The sequence below is a fragment of the Vipera berus genome, assembly GCF_964194415.1.
Source record: "Vipera berus genome assembly, chromosome: 2".
NCBI classification, from domain to species: domain Eukaryota; kingdom Metazoa; phylum Chordata; class Lepidosauria; order Squamata; family Viperidae; genus Vipera; species Vipera berus.
This window is the reverse complement of record NC_138203.1, coordinates 194,928,843-194,947,900: the sequence shown is the minus strand read 5'-3', so window position 1 is coordinate 194,947,900 and position 19,058 is coordinate 194,928,843. Positions and strand designations below refer to the sequence as shown.

The 19,058-nt window shown below is 36.2% G+C and overlaps 1 protein-coding gene across 1 annotated transcript in view; it reads right to left on the bottom strand.

Moving 5' to 3' along the window:
- Positions 1-340: 340 nt before the first annotated feature.
- The window catches only part of SFXN1 (sideroflexin 1), a 40,236-nt gene continuing 21,518 nt past the window's right edge, over positions 341-19,058 (bottom strand). The window contains exons 8-11 of the mRNA XM_081320708.1: positions 17,038-17,087; positions 10,245-10,294; positions 6,778-6,825; positions 341-5,081 (exon numbers count right to left, since the gene is read on the bottom strand). Coding sequence (XP_081176834.1) covers positions 4,985-5,081; positions 6,778-6,825; positions 10,245-10,294; positions 17,038-17,087 — 245 coding nt within the window. The 3' untranslated portion in view covers positions 341-4,984. The remainder of the gene's footprint in view (positions 5,082-6,777; positions 6,826-10,244; positions 10,295-17,037; positions 17,088-19,058) is intronic.

Genomic DNA, 19,058 nt, shown 5'->3' with positions numbered 1-19,058 from the left:
CCTTACATAGCAATTGCTACGGAAAAGACAGACTGATTTTTCCTGGTGTTTCCCAATGGTACATGTACAAATAAGATCCAGAACTCAAGGCCGATACTCTATCTTGGGAATTTCTACTAAATGATTAAAAATAATAACAGATTGTCTGTGGATGTACAAATATTACTCTGAAAAAAGAACTTTATATCTAGATAAACCTTTTTTTGACAGAGTGGTTAGAAAGATTAAATATAACTGAATTTACCAGAATTCTAATTACTTAAAAAGAGCCATTAGAATAGAATATCTTTATTGTCATTGTGTATCTCACAACAAAATTTGAATGTGTACTGAGGGCTTCATATCACATTAGAACTTCAAGGTTGCTCCACCCTTGAATTAGGGATTCTGCTGCTTAAAATTAATGTTACCAATCAAGTTCCATAATTTTAACTGTTTTATCAAAAAGCATAATCTTACAGAAAAAAGAATAACTACATTATTTTTGTAAGAAAAAAAGAATCTTAGAATTGCAGCTAAGAGACATGCGAAGTTCCAAACCAAAGAATGATGCTTTTATAATGTAGATATTGATCTGTATGCTATGTGCCAAATGCTACAGTATTATAATTCAGTTTCAAATATGTATAAATTGCTGAATTTTAATATGAATTTTAGTCACAGTTGTTCGATTTTTCTTTTTCTACAGCTAAGGAGAAAACCTGCAACTGATTTTCATGTATACCTTTTATAATCCATGTATCTCATTCTTATGTATTCATATTCAAATACAAAGTTTATTGAAAGTACATTTCACACAGAGCACGACATTTTAATTATCAATTTTAATATCATCCAACTGATTTTAAGCAATACCACCAATTCTGGCAAAATATTATACTAATACTTGTATTGAAAAGATATGTGAATCACAGTATAATCCAGATTATTTTTCTAAAATTGTACAATATTAATAGTTACTCCTTTGATTAATTCTGTATCTTTATTGCACTTCATTGGAAATATTTTTTAAAAAATGTTTCTACTAGATCAGTATAAATTTCCTGATTCTAATATTATTTTGTTCTGCTAAACATTAAAAACAAAAAAAATGTAGTTTTCCTGTTTAAAAAAAATGAACAAAACCCCGCAGATACGTGTTTTAAATACATGTATTCCAGAAATAAAAGAATGTTTTTTAATCCTAAAAACAAAATACACGAGTAAAGATTGTTGTGCTCTAGGCTATATTATTTTAAGCATGCCACATGCGAATACCCAGTTTTTCCTAAACAGACTGAAGTCACATGGTATATATTCAAGTGATATCAACTAAATGCATCTCCTGGACCATTACCCCCCAGCCATTAAACAGATGACTGCATCATTAATCCCCTTCCTGTAGTTTCTTTAGTTGTGAACTATAATTATTAGCAATTAGCTAAAGTTCACATTTCAAAAATAATTATTGCCGTTATTTTGTTAAGGAACCAAGGTCAGTAATTGCAGCCTACGCCTCTTGATGAAGAAATCAACCCCTTATTAACAAAATGGGGTCCTGCTGCTGAGCAGGTATGATATAATCAGATGGTTGTAAAATTGATATCTGCACTAGCAGAAATCTCTGAGAGCAAAGTACACCCACAATCTTTAGGCTGAAAAATTTCCCTTCCTTTCCCCATTACACGCACACTATCTCTTGCCACACCACTCCTGTTTAAAGGCAAGTGATCTGTAATATTTTTCATCTGTATGCCACTCATATCGGAGTATGACATGGACTGGAAAGTGCAAACTTTCGGGATGTAGCCTAAACAGGCAGTACAAAATTCAGAGCTGAATCAGGAGACATTGATGTCTTTAAAAACAGCAAACAAATCTATAAACAATTTTGTCCTGGAATCAGTTTCTCTCAATTCAGGAAATCCTTTCCACATTTGTCAGAAGAACCACCAGTAGAACAGAATATTTCAAGGACGTAACTAATATTTAAAAAGGACTTTAGCAATATACCAAGTTATCTAATTTTCTTGTGACTATGATTTGCATGGAAAATTAAGACAATGCTATGCTAGCCTGTACTTTATTTTATCTTGAGAAACTCAAGATAAACTACCAGCTGCAAATATAACTGCTTAGGAGGTCTTTGTAAAGTAGGTATTCAAATAAAATATTTATTTTTTCCCTTTACATTCCAAGTTGAGAATCGTCTGCCACTAAGTAAACTTCTGCTATATGGCACATTTCAGTGTTTTATAATAATAATAATAATAATAGATTATATTCTGTCTAATACATCTAGGTATTAGGTATCCTATAAGTGGCCTACTAGCGTGTATACTATACTATTTTGGATATATATAAAGGCCAAAGTTTATCCTGAATAGCAACTTCACTGAATACAGAACTAGATTTAGTCATACCAGTACAAAGGTCTCCAATGGGACATTACACATGGGAAAAGGTACATTAAATAGTAAATACCATTAATCTATGATTTATCAGGCATGCTGAAATTCCAAAGGAAACATTCCAAAATAATTTTCAGAATTTGTGCCCAATGAATAATTAAAACGCTTCAATCAACTTTGCATCAAGGTTTTGGTTCAACTTAGTATTAGACTTTCCAGGTGACTTTAAAAAAGTCACTGCTTTATGGTCTGTTCTCTCATGTCTTTATAATGAGAATCAATAGCACCCTCCTGCATAGGATTGTTGTATTATAGGTACAGTATATAGCAAAGCATACTGAAAAACTAGCAGAAATCAAGTAGGAAATTGATTAAAAATGCTATAAATATTTGTTTTGTCAATGTTTTTTAAAAGCTGCTATATAGCACCTCCTTTGGGAATAAAAAAAAATAAAGCAGCACATTTTGAAAATAGTATTTAGCCATCTGGGGTGTTTTTATCTCAGGACTATCTCAGGAATTTGAGAATCATCAAATATGAGAACATGATCTTATAATATACACTATTTATTTCTGGGAAAACATAATAGATAAGACCACAGAAATGTACTGATGAAAAGTATAAACTCAACATCTTGAGGTTTTGCAGAATAAGGCCAATGTCACCAGTTACTCATTAGTGCACACTGACTGAGAGCCATTAAAAAATCGTAAGACATCCTGTCCATTGCTGTAGGATGCAAAGCTGATTAAAATGTTAAGCAAAAAAGCATTTTCTTAAACTAGGAAAATTAACAAGGGTTGTTTTATTTTTGGCTTTGTATATGCAAGACATGCTCATAATGCAATCTTGATGATGCATCACACACGGGGAGGTAGTATTGTCCTGACAGGACTGTGCCTTGCTCAATATTTGGATAGGCTTCAAGACTTGCTTTACAAGATCACTTATAGCAGATATTCTCATTGCTTATTTTATGGCTTAGTGCCATTGATCCTAAACAGCGCGCCATGGCATCCCAGAGCATTGCAGTGAATTCACAGGGCACCATGTGGTATTTTGCTACCAAATTAATAAACTGATATTTTATTACTTAATAAACAACACCATGGGATTATTCACTACTTAAAAACTGTCCCAGGTGCCATAGTACTGGTAATCCTCGACTTACATCCACAATTGATCCCAAAATGTATGCTGCTAAGTGAGACATTTGTTAAGTGAGTTTTGCCTATTTTATGACCTTTCTTGTCATGGTTGTTAAGTGAATCACTGCAGTTGTGAAATGAGTAACATGGCAGTTAAGTGAATCTGGTTTCCCCCATTGACTTTGCTGGTCAGTACGCTACAAAAGGGGATCACGTGACCCCCTGGGATACCTCAACCATCAAAGACATGAACCAGTTGCCAAGCATCCAAATTTTGATCATGGGTATGCTGCAAGGGTCATAAGTATGAAAAACATAAGTCCCTTTCTTCAGTGGTTGTAAGCTGAGGACTACCTATAAAGGTAGTCCTCAACTTATGACCATAGTTGAGCCCCAAATTTTAATTGCTAAGCAAGACAGTTGTTAAATGAGTTTTGCCTCATTTTATGACTGGTCTTGCCACAGTTAAGTGAATCACTGCAGTTATTAGGTTAAGTGAATCTGGCTTCCCCATTGACTTTGCTTGTCAGAAGGCCACAGAAGGTGATGGCCTGGCCCTGGGACACTGCAACCATAAAGATGAATCAGTTGCGAAGTGTCCGAATTTTGATCACATGACAAAATCACATCAGGAATGTGAAAAACAGTCATAAGTTGTCAGTTGAGGATTACCTGTACAAGATTTGGGAACTACCAGAAGCAATGTGAAAAAAATTACTGAGACACTAAGGGTGCTGTGAACCAAGAAAGTTTGGGAACCCCTGGCTTAGTGACCTTATTTTATTTTAGTAAACTGAGGATATTCTAAATAGAATTTTATCCAAGCAGAGTTATGCAATTTCATAGAGCTTTTATGTTAGAAGTGCAGTAGTCAAATGATAAATAAGCAATGACTTCAAATTTCTGAAGCACTGAAATCTCATTCTCACCTATCATAATTACTCCCCCATTCAAACATTAGATAAGTGAAAAAAAAGAAAATCTAAGATCCATATATCAAGCAGATACCACAAAGTAACTCTTTGGGACTCTGAGGAAGTAATCTGATAGATATTTGTCACAGGAATTGTATTTACAAATGTAATAGCAAAAGTGAACTTGTTATTTACTTTCTTTTAGTGGGAGAAAAATAAGATAGGTTGTAACTTTAAGATAACACTGCCTGATTTCTTTGAAGTTGTTACACTTTCCAAAGGAATTAAAATTTTGACTGTTAAGTAATTCTTAATGTAAACCATTTTGAATATTTGCAGCTGAATTGGACAATTGTCAGAATTTTCAACCATAATTATGAACATTTTCTCATGATACTTAAATAATTTCAAGTGTTCAAAATTATACAAAAATTGAAAGAATGCATCAGGACTGCATTGTTTCAACTAAGTAGACGCAATTAAAATAAGTTCATCTAACTATAATTGAAGGAGAAATCACTCTTCTATAAATCATAATCCTTTGTTAAAATATACCCGATCCAATTCAGGACTCATTTTTTTGATCTTAGCTTGTAATTCTGGCTCCAGACGTGTTACAGACATGGAACTAGGAAGAAAAAATAATAAAGACATAACATATTATCCATGATCAAGAAGACTTAATCCATTTGTTTACTGTATATCATATGTCTCAGGAAATATCTTAAATTTTATAATTCTTTAAAATATGGCATAGTAGTTACTTGTTTTCCAAATAGCTTCTCTTCATTATCCAAATGAGTTACAGTAAGGATATTTCATTTGCTATTTTGCTAAGTTATTTTTATATAATTTTATATGATATGGCATCTTAATGTACCAGACAGGACAAACCATTATGATTTTGCTTCTATATTAAAGCTGAGCTAGCAGATAATGCACTATAAAGGTAAAGGTAAGTCGTTTCCAACTCTAGGGGCCGGTGCTCATCTCCGTTTCAAAGCCGAAGAGCCAGCGCTTGTCCGAGGACGTCTCCATGGTCATGTGGCCGGCATGACTAGATGCCAAAGGCGCACAGAACACTGTTACCATCCCACCGTAGTGGTCCCTATTTTTCTACTTGCATTTTTACGTGCTTTCAAATTGCTAGGTTGGCAGAAGCTGGGACGAGTAACAGGCGCTCAACTCTTGCTACGTGGCACTCGGGATTCGACCCGCCAAACTGCCGACCTTCTGATCGACAAGCTCGCGTCCTAACCCACTGAGCCACCGCATCCCTCAATGCACTATAGTAAGCCTTTAAAATGTATTTTTAGATATTTGTCTCCCCTTCTACAAATAAAAGTTATTAAAACTGACATGAGAGATATTTCTGTTCTGAGGTTGAACAGGGTCAGTTTTAAGTTTTCTTTGATTTGGTTTGGTATTTGACCAAGTTGATTTTTCTCATAACCTCCAATTCCTAACTCAAGATTATGAAAATGTATAGAATTTGGAATGGGTGAGGAGAAGCTTGCTTCACCTGAGAGCTGAAAAAGAAAAGGGAAAGAGAAATTTTCTTGTGAGTCTACATTCTGGTATAAATAAAGGGACATCCCAGAAGAATGAAGTCCCTTTCTCCGGGACACAAAAGCAGCACAGTGGCAGAAAGGGTGGCTTCCAAACTGCATGCAGTCAGGCAGAAAAATGTGCTGCAGCTGGTGAGATGAATTTTTATCTCCTGTTTTGCCATTATGAACAGCTTGTGCTCTTCCAATTCCCACTCTAATTCTTTTCTCCTAATTCTTTCTCTTGCCTTCCCTCCTGCTGTGGCTTTCACCAATTTTCTTTCTTACTGAAAATGTCTCCTCTGACTTCCTTCCTCAAACTGATCCACCCTTTCATTACTCTTCCTCTGTCTGCTGCTGGCACTCCGACCTGATCTGTCCTTGAAGCTATTCCACCTGGAAGGGAGTTTGCCATGTTGTACTCCTTTGGCTACATTTTCCATTTTCTCTAGTCATTTTTTCATAATTCTCTGACATGCCTTTCTTTCTAATGTGCTTTCCCCCCCATTTTTTTCCTCCCCATCTAACTCTTCCCAAGCCTTTTATGTCAGCATGCTATCTATACTTTCTCCCCAATTCATCCTGCTCTAGGGTCTGAATTTGGCAGGCGCCAGCTCATGAGGAATTAAGGGTACTTGTATTCCCCAGAGGTGAAGAACAGGACTATTGAATGAATTGTGAAGTTCTCGGAAAGCAATAAATCAGTTTTCTCATTTTTATAGTCTGCATGGCATAATATCTGTCACTAAAGAAAAAGTAGTAAAGAAGCAACGGTACCTTTTCTGTGGAAATAATGCACAGCACAGAGGGGTTGCAAACACCAAACTGGAAAAGAGAAAAATTAATATTTTTAATGTACTCAAAGTTTGGATAATTTTAATCAATTCTGGCTTCTTGGAATAACAGTATTCTATGTTAGCACCTGAATAGTAATTCAAATGTCATAAGAATTGGTTACTTAACTGCAGCAGTTCTTTCCATCTTTGAATTCACACACAGGGGTTATTTGCCTGTGCAATATCTGTACAGAATAATTTGTGGATGGGTTTGCCAAGTGCACTTCCTGGGGCTGGAGAATGATGGCACCAAGTGGGGTGGCAGGTCAGATTGTGTGAAATTCTTCATGTGATTCACACATGTGGGTTAATAGGTAACATATTACCTGGAGGAAAGTCTGGTTTCATGAAGCGATTCAAAGGTTGAATTCTTCTGAAGGAGGAAGACCAATAATGTTGAAGAAAAGTGGAAGAAAAAAATCTAGCATAATTCTGGTTGGGGACTTTGAAATGCCATAGATATCTCTATGTTGTTAGCATGGAGGTCGATCTGAAGAGGGTACAGTTGCTTAGCTGACTTAGAACGAAGTTTGACGATTGCTAAGAAGTATGGCGCAATGATAAACAGATGTGTAAAATTATCCATTATAAAGTAGCGACAGGCAGCAATGGTACTACCAATCTATGAAAATAGGCATTTTGCCAGGCAATATAAGCAAACCACACTCCTCATTGTTGGAGGGAGGGGATGGTGATAATTGAAACCATTTGACATCCATAGCTCTATTGTGTAAAGGAAACGCTTTCTGCCCAGGAAAGGCTGATTGTCAGAGACTAGACATAAAAGGACCAGAGATGGGTATGAGAAGAGACTATATAGGGTGGATATGGACACTTCTTGTAAACTGTAACAAACATGCTACACAATATCAATGACATAGTTGTAGTACCAAATAAAACATTCTTAACAAATCCTTGATTCTACCTTTGGTTTCCACCAATAAATCAATGGAACTTAGTCACGATTGGTGGTGAAGAATAAATTAGGTTAGTATAACTTTACTTATTAAATCAGATACATGATTGTGTTTAGCTGTTGTTTAGCAAACCATGCTGTTTCTGTTTAGCACACCTGGACATAGATATTTATAGCTCCAAGATTATATGGCTGAGGCAGAGGGTATTTATTTATTTGTATGTTGTGTTTATTATTTTTTTAAAAAAACCTCAGAGTGACAAATATATACCTTTCTCCTCCTATTTTTCCCCATAACAACAACCCTGAAGTGAGTTGGGCTGAGAGAGAATGGGTCACTCAGCTGGCTTTCATGCCTAAAGTGGGACTAAAACTCAGTCTCCTACTTTCTAACCTGTATCTTAATCACAAATGTTAAGTAATTGAATTAAAATAAAACAGAACAAGTAGAGAAAAGAAATAATTCTATTAAACAAACTCTTAGAACAGATGTGCTATCATTGAGGCATTTGCAAACAAACCACAGGGATGATGATGAGTTGGGTAAAATATGAAATATCTCAGTGGTGGGAGTCAAATATGTGAACAACTGGTTCTCTGTGTGGATGCAGCTTCTGGAAGTCCATTCTGGGCCTGAGCAACAAAAATTAGCTATCGGTTCTGCTGAACTGGCTGAATCCCACCACTAAAATGTCTGCAAGCAAACAAGTGAACTCAGAAAGCATTGAGAACTCCACAAATTGCAGGGATTCCATAGCAGCAGTTAGCCAGATGCCGAAAGGATTCAGAAGGAGTCATGTACTGGGTGGGTGCTGTTTATATCCACTAAGATACTCTCTTAAGATTTATTGGATTCAAGCACACTGCAAAGATGTATAACCCATGTATGTGAAAAACAGAGACCACAGTAAAGAACCTTAAATTTGGAACTGGAAGGAAACTCAAAGGTCAACATATCAAATTCAAATACTCAAACAGATATTTATAAAACCCTACAGGATATAGAGAACCTCCATTTTGCAGTATTAAGCAGTATTATTAATATTATTATTAGGAAATTTCTCACTTTTCACAAAATCTTTTGTTTCTCTACAGCACGTTTGTGCTGAAGTAACATTGCTGCATTTGATGGGGACAGGAGTCGACAGCTGCAGAATGATAATGCAAAGGGCTAAGTAGGATTTAGGGGCAAAGGCTTTTTTGTTTTGGAAGGGTTAGGGTTGGAAATTTTTAGTTTTTAATCTTCTGCAAAAACTCTTTAATATTAAGACTTCCTGCCTCCACTATGCCATCATTTATTCAGTCCCACAATTAAAATCTAGCATCCCAATCTGAGAGAAGCAGAGGTTGATGGAAAGGAACTTTAAAGGACCCAAATTTGGAGTTTTTGGATTCTTGAGATCATGGGGTTCTGGATGTAGTAGTTGTTCCACCTGCCCAGTGGTAATAATTACCCAGAAAGACATTACTTTAGTCTGATGTTTTTGTTGTGGCAAATTTATTTCTTGCACCAGATCTTGTTATTACCAAGAGTCCATTTATTATACTCTCAAACAGTGGTTCTCAACCTTTTTTCCCCCCACAGACCCCCTTTAAATATGTTTTGTGGCCATGGAGCATGGCCATGGATTACCAAGACTTAACTCGTGATTTAAATCATAACATTTCTTCAAGACTTTGTGGACCTCGTGATGACATCGCGGCCTCCCAAGAGTCTGTGGACGACATGTTGAGAACCACTGCTCTGAAACAGTTTAATTTCCTATGCTTCTTCAAGAAGCAGCATGGCCTGAATAAACTCCCCCCAATTTATATTTTCACTACTGTCTGAGGCAGATTTAGGTAACACAGGACACAGGTGAAAGTAATTTCTTGTGCCCTCTAGGTTTCTGAGCATAGGTGAAAGGATGTCACATTCATGGCTGCTCCACCCCTTATTTTGCATGTGTGAGACATCAACACGTGCAAAAGGGCAGGCCTTGGACTCTAGTCTTGCACTGGCTATCTTGCAGATTTTGACCCCTTGCTGTGGACACTATGGTGTGCTGTTTCCTCTGCTTTTCAAATGTCTTCAGGCCAGATGAAGTCAAACATACATTGATGTTCCCTTCATGCTTTTGGTCTTGCTCTCAGTAGTTGGCTTAGTAAATGCTCTTCATATTGCTTTCTTGATATGGTTTGCCTTAAAATCAGGATTGGTGGGGTTTTTTACTATCATTTTATTGGGGTTTTTATTAATGTACCAACTGTTTTTATGGGCATGTATTTAATTATCTTTTAATTTTTGTAACTCTGTGTTTTATTCTTGCCCTGTACACTGCCCTGAGTCCCTCGGGAGAAGGGCGGTATAGAAATATTAATAAATTAAAATTAAATTAAATTAAATTAAATTAAATTAACTTCCTCAATTTAACAAAGTCAAGGATTAAACCGGACAAATGATGCAAAAGTGAATATCAGCATGAGAAATACAAACTGAACTTTTTACTCACCAGAAACCTACTAGTCCTACTTGAATGGGGGCACTCATCCATGGGAACCTCTGTGTTAAAAAAAGAAGAAGCAAAATGATAAGTTTGCTCTCAATTTGGGTACATAGTTATTGGATACAAAACTTTGAACAACATATATACAAAAATATAGGAAGAGTGAAGGTTTAACTGAGTATATTTTATTATGAATGAAGGCAAATATATTGTATCTTGCAATATTTTATTATATTTGATACAACAAACATTGTGGATGTTGTCAACAATAGCCTCCTAGATGCTTCTGAATTCTAGCTTGCAACATGCTGGGTGCAGCTGCTATGAAGTTCAGTAATATTTGGAAGGCTGTACATTCTCGCATCCAGGAAGCAGACTTCCAAAGCAATAAAAAAATCCTTTCAATGTTTTTATGTTTTAGAAATAGGTTGAATTTCTAGGCTAAAGTTTCAGTATCAGATCAGCAACTTTTGGGGGCTTCCCGATACTCCCATATTACACCTCTCCTCCGTGCACTGCACTGCACTGACTTCCAGTTGCCTTCCGAGTGAAATTCAAGGTGCTAGTGATGACATACAAAGCCCTACATGGCATGGGTCCGGATTACCTAAGGGAACACCTACTGCCAGCGTCAACACCCCTCCGTCCTGTGCGCTCCCACAGAGAGGGCCTCCTCAGGGTGCCACCGGTCAGAGAATGCCGGCTGGTGGCCCCCAGGGGGAGAGCATTCTCGGTGGGTGCACCAACCCTTTGGAACTGCTTGCCAGCCGAAATCCGGATGGCCCCCGACCTTCGCACCTTCCGTCGTGACTTAAAAACCTACCTATTCCAGCAAGCCGGCCTGGCCTGATAGATTTGGGGTTCTATTTGTTTTATTATTGCTTTATTGTATACTTACTTTGCTCTGTACACCGCCCTGAGTCCTCCAGGAGAAGGGCGGTATATAAAACAAATAAATAAATAAATAAATAAACTTTACACATTAGTGTGATTATGTGGAAATCCTTTCCTGCCAACAGCATTTATGTATTTAATATAAAGCTGCCCATCTCACAGACATGACTAGGCAGCTTACAATAAAATACACAGGGCTTTTTTTCTCATAGAACGCTCAGAACGGAGTTCTGGCACCTTTTTTGGATGGAACCTTGTAGGGTAGGCAAGGTGGCTTGTATGACATGTGTGAGTTCCGGCACCTTTTTCTTTTACAAAAAAAGCACTGAAAATACATAACATAAAAATAAAACATATAGCAACTGCTCCTCAACAAAGTTATCCACATAACCAGGCTGGCTCTATCATATGACCAGCACCATGGCTCAGGCACAAAAGTCCTTACAGGAGACCAATTGTGTTTTTATAAAATTTCAAGAAAGCACCACCTCATTTATTTTTATAGATGTAAGAAGTAAGGCAGTCCTCATTTAACAGCCACAATTGAACCAATAGCTTTGTTGTGAATCAAAGCGGTTACTAAATGAAAAAAAAATCACATGACCACACCTATGCTTTCTTTTCCCCCACTCTGCTGTTCTGGAATGTTGGGATAAATAGCAAGAAGGAAATCAATGTTTGTATTTACACTCATTGGAGTGGAAGGATTACAAGAGAATAAGCAAGCACACAATGAGGAACACAAATCAAAAGGAATGCATCCTAGCCAACTATGACCTCCAAGTGATGGTGAGACCTTTTTGGGATGGTCCACACCAGGCACCTAATGAATCCTGGAGGATGCTGAAAGGGAATTTCCCAGCCTTCTGGTGGGCAGCTCTGTTTGATGCCTGATGAGCAACTGGTTTTTGGAGGTGAATGAGGCTGTGGATATTGATACCCTTGAGTTGTTTCTCTCTTGGGGCTAATCTCAGTGGGCACCTTAGCTTACTAAGGCTTTCTGAGACATGAATATCCAGAAAGTATTCCTGAAGCACTGGAGGAAAAACAAGAAACAAATGTAAGTAGGAACAATCTTGGGTATCTGCCACATTTTGTTGATAAGCATGTTTATTTCCCCTCCTTTATGGCATCTATGGTGTGTTATTCCGTGCCCTTTTTTAGAGTTACCAACTTCTTATTGAGGAAGGGACAGTCTCGAGATTTCTTCACCTGACTGTTTAGCTCATCTGCACACCATTTTGCTGATGTTAGGGTAAGATATCATAAGTATGTTGATAATGCCTAATGATATATTGCTACCCAGGCTCTAATGGAGATGTCATCAATGTAGTGATGCCTGGAGGCAGAGAATTATCTCAATTATTTCATATATTAAATTGTCACGTAATTAATGTATTGTTTAATTCTTTTAAAAAACTTTTCATCCTATATGTCACTGCGTGTTTTTTTAGTTTTGCCAGCTTCGCTCATTTCTACTTGTACATCTCTTTCTGCTCTGCACCTCTGCACCTCTTATCATGTAACCATAGTGACTCCAGCTATGTCCAGCCAATGTTTTGGTTTTAAACTGTTTTGTGCGCATGCCTAGAAAAAGTTTCCCACAGTTACTACTTTACTTTGTTCTTCTGCCTGATGAGAGAATATAGTCAGTCTAGGTCTTTTGTTTTCTCATTAAACAAATTTTACTATAGAACATGTTTTGGATTTCTTTTCTTTGATATTGACCATGCAAATGAACCACGGTCCATCCACCTCTGGTCGGACTGTTAATTGTTCCGCGACACTATGTTTTTTAATTTTTATTGTTGTGAGCCGCCCTGAGTCCTCAGGGAGAAGGGCGGCATATAAATTTAAATAAATAAATAATAAATAAATAAATAAATAAATAAATAAATAAATAAATAAATAAATAAATAAATAAATACGGTTCCGGTGTCCAACTTCTATAACTGTTTTTGCCAATATTTTAATAGAATCTGCTTTCTTGTAATTTAAATCAATTCTTCTGTGTTCTGCATTCTGGACTTCTTTATATAGTAAATAACATCCTATCAAGTATTTGAAGACAGCTATAATATTCCATCTCAATCAACTTTACTCAAGGTGTAACATACTCAATTACTTCATATTTCTTCAGAAGCCTTCCTTTCTAGTTCCATGATTATTATTCTTGCCTTCCCAGAGCCTGTACTATATTTGTCTAATATGCTTTGAAGCAGTTAAAGACTAACTTTGCATGAATAACATTTACCTTTTTCAGATATTAAATGTGAAACATGTAGAAACTCCTATATTTTCAGAATAATATAAGAATTCAAATGAAAAAGTCAGCTTCATTTAAATTAAACAGAAATTCTTGCTATTGCTAAACAAGCAACAAGGAAACCAAAAAAAGTAGAATGGGTCCCAGATTAGAGTCCAGCAGGGGAAAATGGGTGTCAGAAGTATACACTCAGATTTTACTATACAGATAAGTGTTCCTCAACGTTTTGGCTTAGAATTATTTCAACAAAAGCCCAAAGAATATAAATTACATGGAGATATATATTCATTTCTTATAGAGAATTCAGGGAACTCATTTCTCAAAGAAAGCTAATAATCAATAGATGTATTTTATTTCTAAGATTAAACTTAATCTTTAATTAAACTATTCAGGGCACTCCAAGTCACAAGAGGAAAAATGTTATTTCTGTGATTGTGGTTCTAGAAATGCATTTTAATAGTTAATCCTTGCCTTTTTTTCCAAAGATGAACTGTTCCAGTTTTTCAGGGGTTAATAATTAGGTAATGGAAATGTATTAAATGAAGTCTGCAATGCTTTAATGAACTGGCTTGTTAACCGTAGGTACAAGTAATGAGCTTGCACGAGTAGCTTGCTAAAAAAGAGCAGTCTGTTGCTAAATGGATTTAGAACTGATCAATATCAAGTTTTATGATTAACTAACTGAAGACTAATGATTCACCTGAACGTATAGTCAATGAAGCAGAGAATGGACAAAGGAGGAGGACCAAAAAATCATAAAAGGAGTTAACAGTGTGTCAAAAGACATGGAACAGTCACTAATGGCTTTGTTCGGATGTAAAAGCTGCTAAATTAGAATGCCTAATTAAATTCCACAGTAAGCAATGAAGTCTTAGCTAGACACGGCATTATCCTCTTTTTATTATTTCTTACAGCAAACATTTGTGTTATCTTATAGTAACTAGAAATGTAAAATTTATGGACATTGTGAACCTGGAAGCAAAAGGAAATGTTTGGCAGCTCTTCTGAAGGTAGAAATACTTCAGGTATTTAGCATTAACACTGAAACGAATTACTGTGTTCATGTACTTATTGTCAATAATTACTGACAATAATGATAAATTCATATTTTACAGCTGCTTATGATAAATTTTAAAATGCTTTAAAATGTTTAAAATATTCCCTGATAATCCTTATTAATACCTTTTTTTTAAAAAATAAATCTATATCCACCTTCTCCAGAAACTTAGGACTTGACTTGATGTCTCCAAAGTAGGATAATTTGAACCTGGTCTTTTGTGCGAGTGAGAACACTGGGTTGATTTATCATCCATTTGTTTGTTTTCTTGGCTGTCCATGGTATTCTCAGAAGTCTTCTCCAACATCAAAGTTCAAAAGCATCATTATTCTTCCAACCTTCAGTTCCACAGAGTGTCACAAGGAATGCCATGGCTAGCACCATTTGTAGATACAGTATCATGGCATCTGAATATCTTTTCTAAGGTCTTCCAGTGGCTGCTCTTCCAAGTGTTAGTCTGCAGAATATTTATTATTTGTTCCTTTACTACAGGTAGTCCTTGACTTCCACTTGTCATTTAATGATCCTTCAAAATCATGAAATCTCGTAAAGGGTGCTTTATGGCCTGTAATGCACTTCTAGCCATTGTAAAATGTCATTGCACCTCCCCAATAGTCACATGACTGCATTTCAGCACTTGGCACGTGGCTCACATTTGTGATTGGTTGCAGTGTTCCCTAATCATGTGACCGTGTTTTGGGATGGGTGTTTTTGGCCAGTTTTTGGTGTTCTTTGATGATTTCTTGCAACCCCCCCCCAAATTTGGTATAATGGATTCATAATTTTGGCTACGTGACTCATTCAGTCCTAGAAACAGTCATAAAATTGGATCCACTCACATGGGTGTGTCAGGTTATAACTAAAATTCTGGTCCCAAATGTGATCGTTTGCTGAGGGCTACCTGTATTGATGGCTGATTCTAAAATGCAGAAGCTATTCACCACTCTGATATCATCCCTGACAATTCTATGGGTGGTTATTGTACCTGTGGTCATTTAGTTTAGTCTTCTTTATATACTTCCCATTTTTTTCCACATCTGTTCCTTGATTTTTATTACTAGACCTTGCAGGTCTTTTGCATTATCAGCTATTAGTCATCAGCATACTCACATAATTATTGTAAGCATCCTATATAATAATGTTTGGGAATTAAACATTAATTAATGGGGAATCAGGTTAAGAATAAGTATTATTAGAAAGTGGTCAGTGGGCACTGATTTTTTTAGTTATTGAATTGAAAGAAATGAGAACTTGAACAAAATTCTTATGTACTTGCAATCACCTTGCAGTTCCTAATATACCGTATTTTCTGGCGTATAAGATGACCCTTAGCAGCCGGGGAGTGCGCGCATGTGCAGGACTGCCCTGCTGGCTCCCGCCCGACGCTGGATGGCTCCGCCGATGCTGCTTCAAGAGGGAAGAGCGTGAGGTGCCTGCCATGGCTCCCCGAGGACTCCTTAGGAGCCGGGGAGCGTGCGCGTGCGCAGGACTGCCCTGCCGGCTCCCGCCTGATGCCAGCCTGCCCTGCTTCCTCCACAGTGAGAGGGGAGGGCGTGCCTTCCCGGGCTCGCTGACTTGCAGCCAAGCTGGAGCCGAAAGGGGCTTTTCCTTCCACCCACCCTTTGGAATAGACGCAAGAGCTCCCGGGGTCTGGCGTTTGCAAGGGGGAGGGGAAGGGGCTGAGAGGCTCTTGGGGGTGGGAAGGGAGAGTCACGTTGGAGGGGGGACTGGACTAAGGAGGCTTGAAGTTGCTTTGCAATAACGGGGGCGCTCGATTGATTTATGTACTATTTTCCGGCGTATAAGATGACTGGGCATATAAGACGACCCCCCAACTTTTGAGATGATTTTCATGGGTTAAAAAGTTGTCTTATACGCCGGAAAATACGGTACATAGACAGTTATATTAAACAGATGAAATTCCATCATTCAACTTCAAACATGTAGTATACTATTCCTGTTTATAATAAGGAAAAAAGGGCTAAATAATTGAAGACGCAATTTCATGTCTCTTTCATGCAATAATCTGTCTTGTATTTTAGGCAATTTTCTCCTTTCAACTACTTATCCCAAAGAAGTTTCTGGTATTATGGAGAAAGTTCACTGTTTGAGTAGCCATAGGCTAAGCTATTTCCTAGCAGATGACATCAGATCCAATTTAATCTTAGTCAAAATTTGACTTGGCAGTTATGTTTATCAGCTTTAACATATGTTTGAAAGCTCATGTATAGTAAATAACATATTACTGTTCATTAAATTAATGGACTAGATTTAATTTACACAATGGAATAATTAAAGTGTTAAAATGTTTCTGAAGATGTTCACAAACAAGATGTTCCCTAAAAAATGATGAAGATTAATTTTACTGTATTTCTGAGAGGCTATTTTGTAATATTTCAGACACTATCATTTACTATTTTATTGCTTTATGTTTGTTTTATAGTTACTGGTTGTATTGCTGTTGTGAACCAGTTATTTAAGTTGGGTGGCCATATAAATCTTTTAAATAAAATAATAAAATAAAATAATAAAATAAAATAAAATGGATCAGGAAAGAAATCTCTTTGAGAACATAAGCTTACCTTTAAAAATGCCTTCTTTTCCAAAGTATTCATTATGAATGGGGGAATGGCTAAAAGACAGTAAGCAAAAGTTTTGTGCTTAATAATTTCAAGCTGTCCTGTATGCTGCTTTAGGAAGAAAAATATTTTGACAGATGACTTAGAGGTTAAACATTTCTTAAAACATGTAGATAGAACAGAACCCTTAGCAAATCTTTAGAGCAACTTCAATAGCATGAGAACTTTTATCCCTAATTTAAATCTCTCTCTCTCTGTATTCCTAGTCTTCTTTTATGCATGGATTCTATCTGGATGACTTTACGCCAATCATTCTTCACAGTACTATACTGGATAGTTGAAAAATGTCCATCTACCATTCTTAACTAGACTAGCATGGTAGCTGATGGGTCCATATCTTTCAATGAACGTACCTTCATCCTGCACTTGTTTTGAGCTAAATAAATATTAAAAACAGTTTCTTGGATGTCTGGGGATGAGTTGTGTTTGGACCCCTTGGAAATTTTTTATTGTTGGCTTTTAAGTTTTTATGGGTTTTCCTTTGGTCTTTTATGTTTTATTATTGTTTCTGAGTTTTCCGGGTTTTGCTGCATAAGATGGATTCCTATGCCAATCTTTTAAATAAATAACTCTCATATGGAGAGAAAAATATATGTTTGCAAATAAATACATACCATATATATTTGCGGATAAGCTGAGAATGTTAGACTTCAAAATACACCCAAAATTGGGTTTGGCTTATTCAGGAAATATATATGACAATACTTTTTAAAAGTATCCGTACATACTTTGGGTAAGCGAAACCAAAATTCCATGAAAACTATGCCACTCAAATATAACCTAATTATGAATATTTAAAATGGAATCTAATCTGGAAAATACTATTTTATTGGTAAAAGATACGAAAACAAATAAAGGCCTTTAGAATACACTGAAGAAAATAAAATATGAAAAATTTTGAGAGTTGCCTTATCTGTGGATGGTGCATTTTTGATGGTATTTGATTATAAACTTGAGGGTCTGCAGATAGGATCATCCACAAGTATATGTGGTATAAAGAAATGAAAGATAGTGGATAGTAATGCAGAAGATTCTTATGAAATTAAAATGCTGGAAATTAAACAGACTTTTAGGAACATTGGACTACCAGATATAGTACTTCACATTCCATGTATACAGAAGGATATAGGTATGTATATAGATAATGCATATATGTGCATATAAACATATATACACCATATATGTATGGTATACCAAAAATCAGCCCCCACAGACAACTTATGTATAAATTACAATAATATTTGAATTGAGCACCACTTTCTTCTAACTTCTGAAAATTTTAATTTCTAATACATTCAAATATTGTGGCAGGAATTGAATTGAATCATTTTTCAAATTTTATTTCAAAATGAAAAATTGCATAGGCTTCTTCAAGGCTGTAATACAAACTTCTTTTGTAAAGTTAATAAAGAGACGTGAAGTTGGCAATTCTCTTGGTTTACTATTTGTATTTCCTCTTTAATTTTTAAAACTTCAGCCAGCTTCCTTTGGATATCCAGCAAAAAGTCCTTATTCATGTCATTCGCTTGGCCTGTCACTAGTATTTCCATTTCCAGCTTTCTCTGTCTTGTAATCCATACTTTTTAAACACAATATTTCTGATTCTACTATTTCTTCATCAAACAAGATTTGTTTTACATCTGTCATTCTTTCATTAACATCCTTTAAATAGAGTCTATCCATAGAAGCACACATGATTACTGATACTATTGATATTGTGGCTACTAATTTCTGGTCCCATTCTTCAAAGTTCTTTTTTAATATTCCAAATGTTAAAGTAGTTTCTGTTATTTTATAAATCCCAATCCTAATCAAGATTAAAGCACTGATTTTTGATACATCATAATGAAATACATATATACCATATGTTTCTTAAAAGTAGTCTCTACAGCCTTAGGAGTAAGAGGTGCTAGTAAAGGAGCTAGAATAATTGCTCTTCAGCTTTCAACTACTTTTCCTGGAAA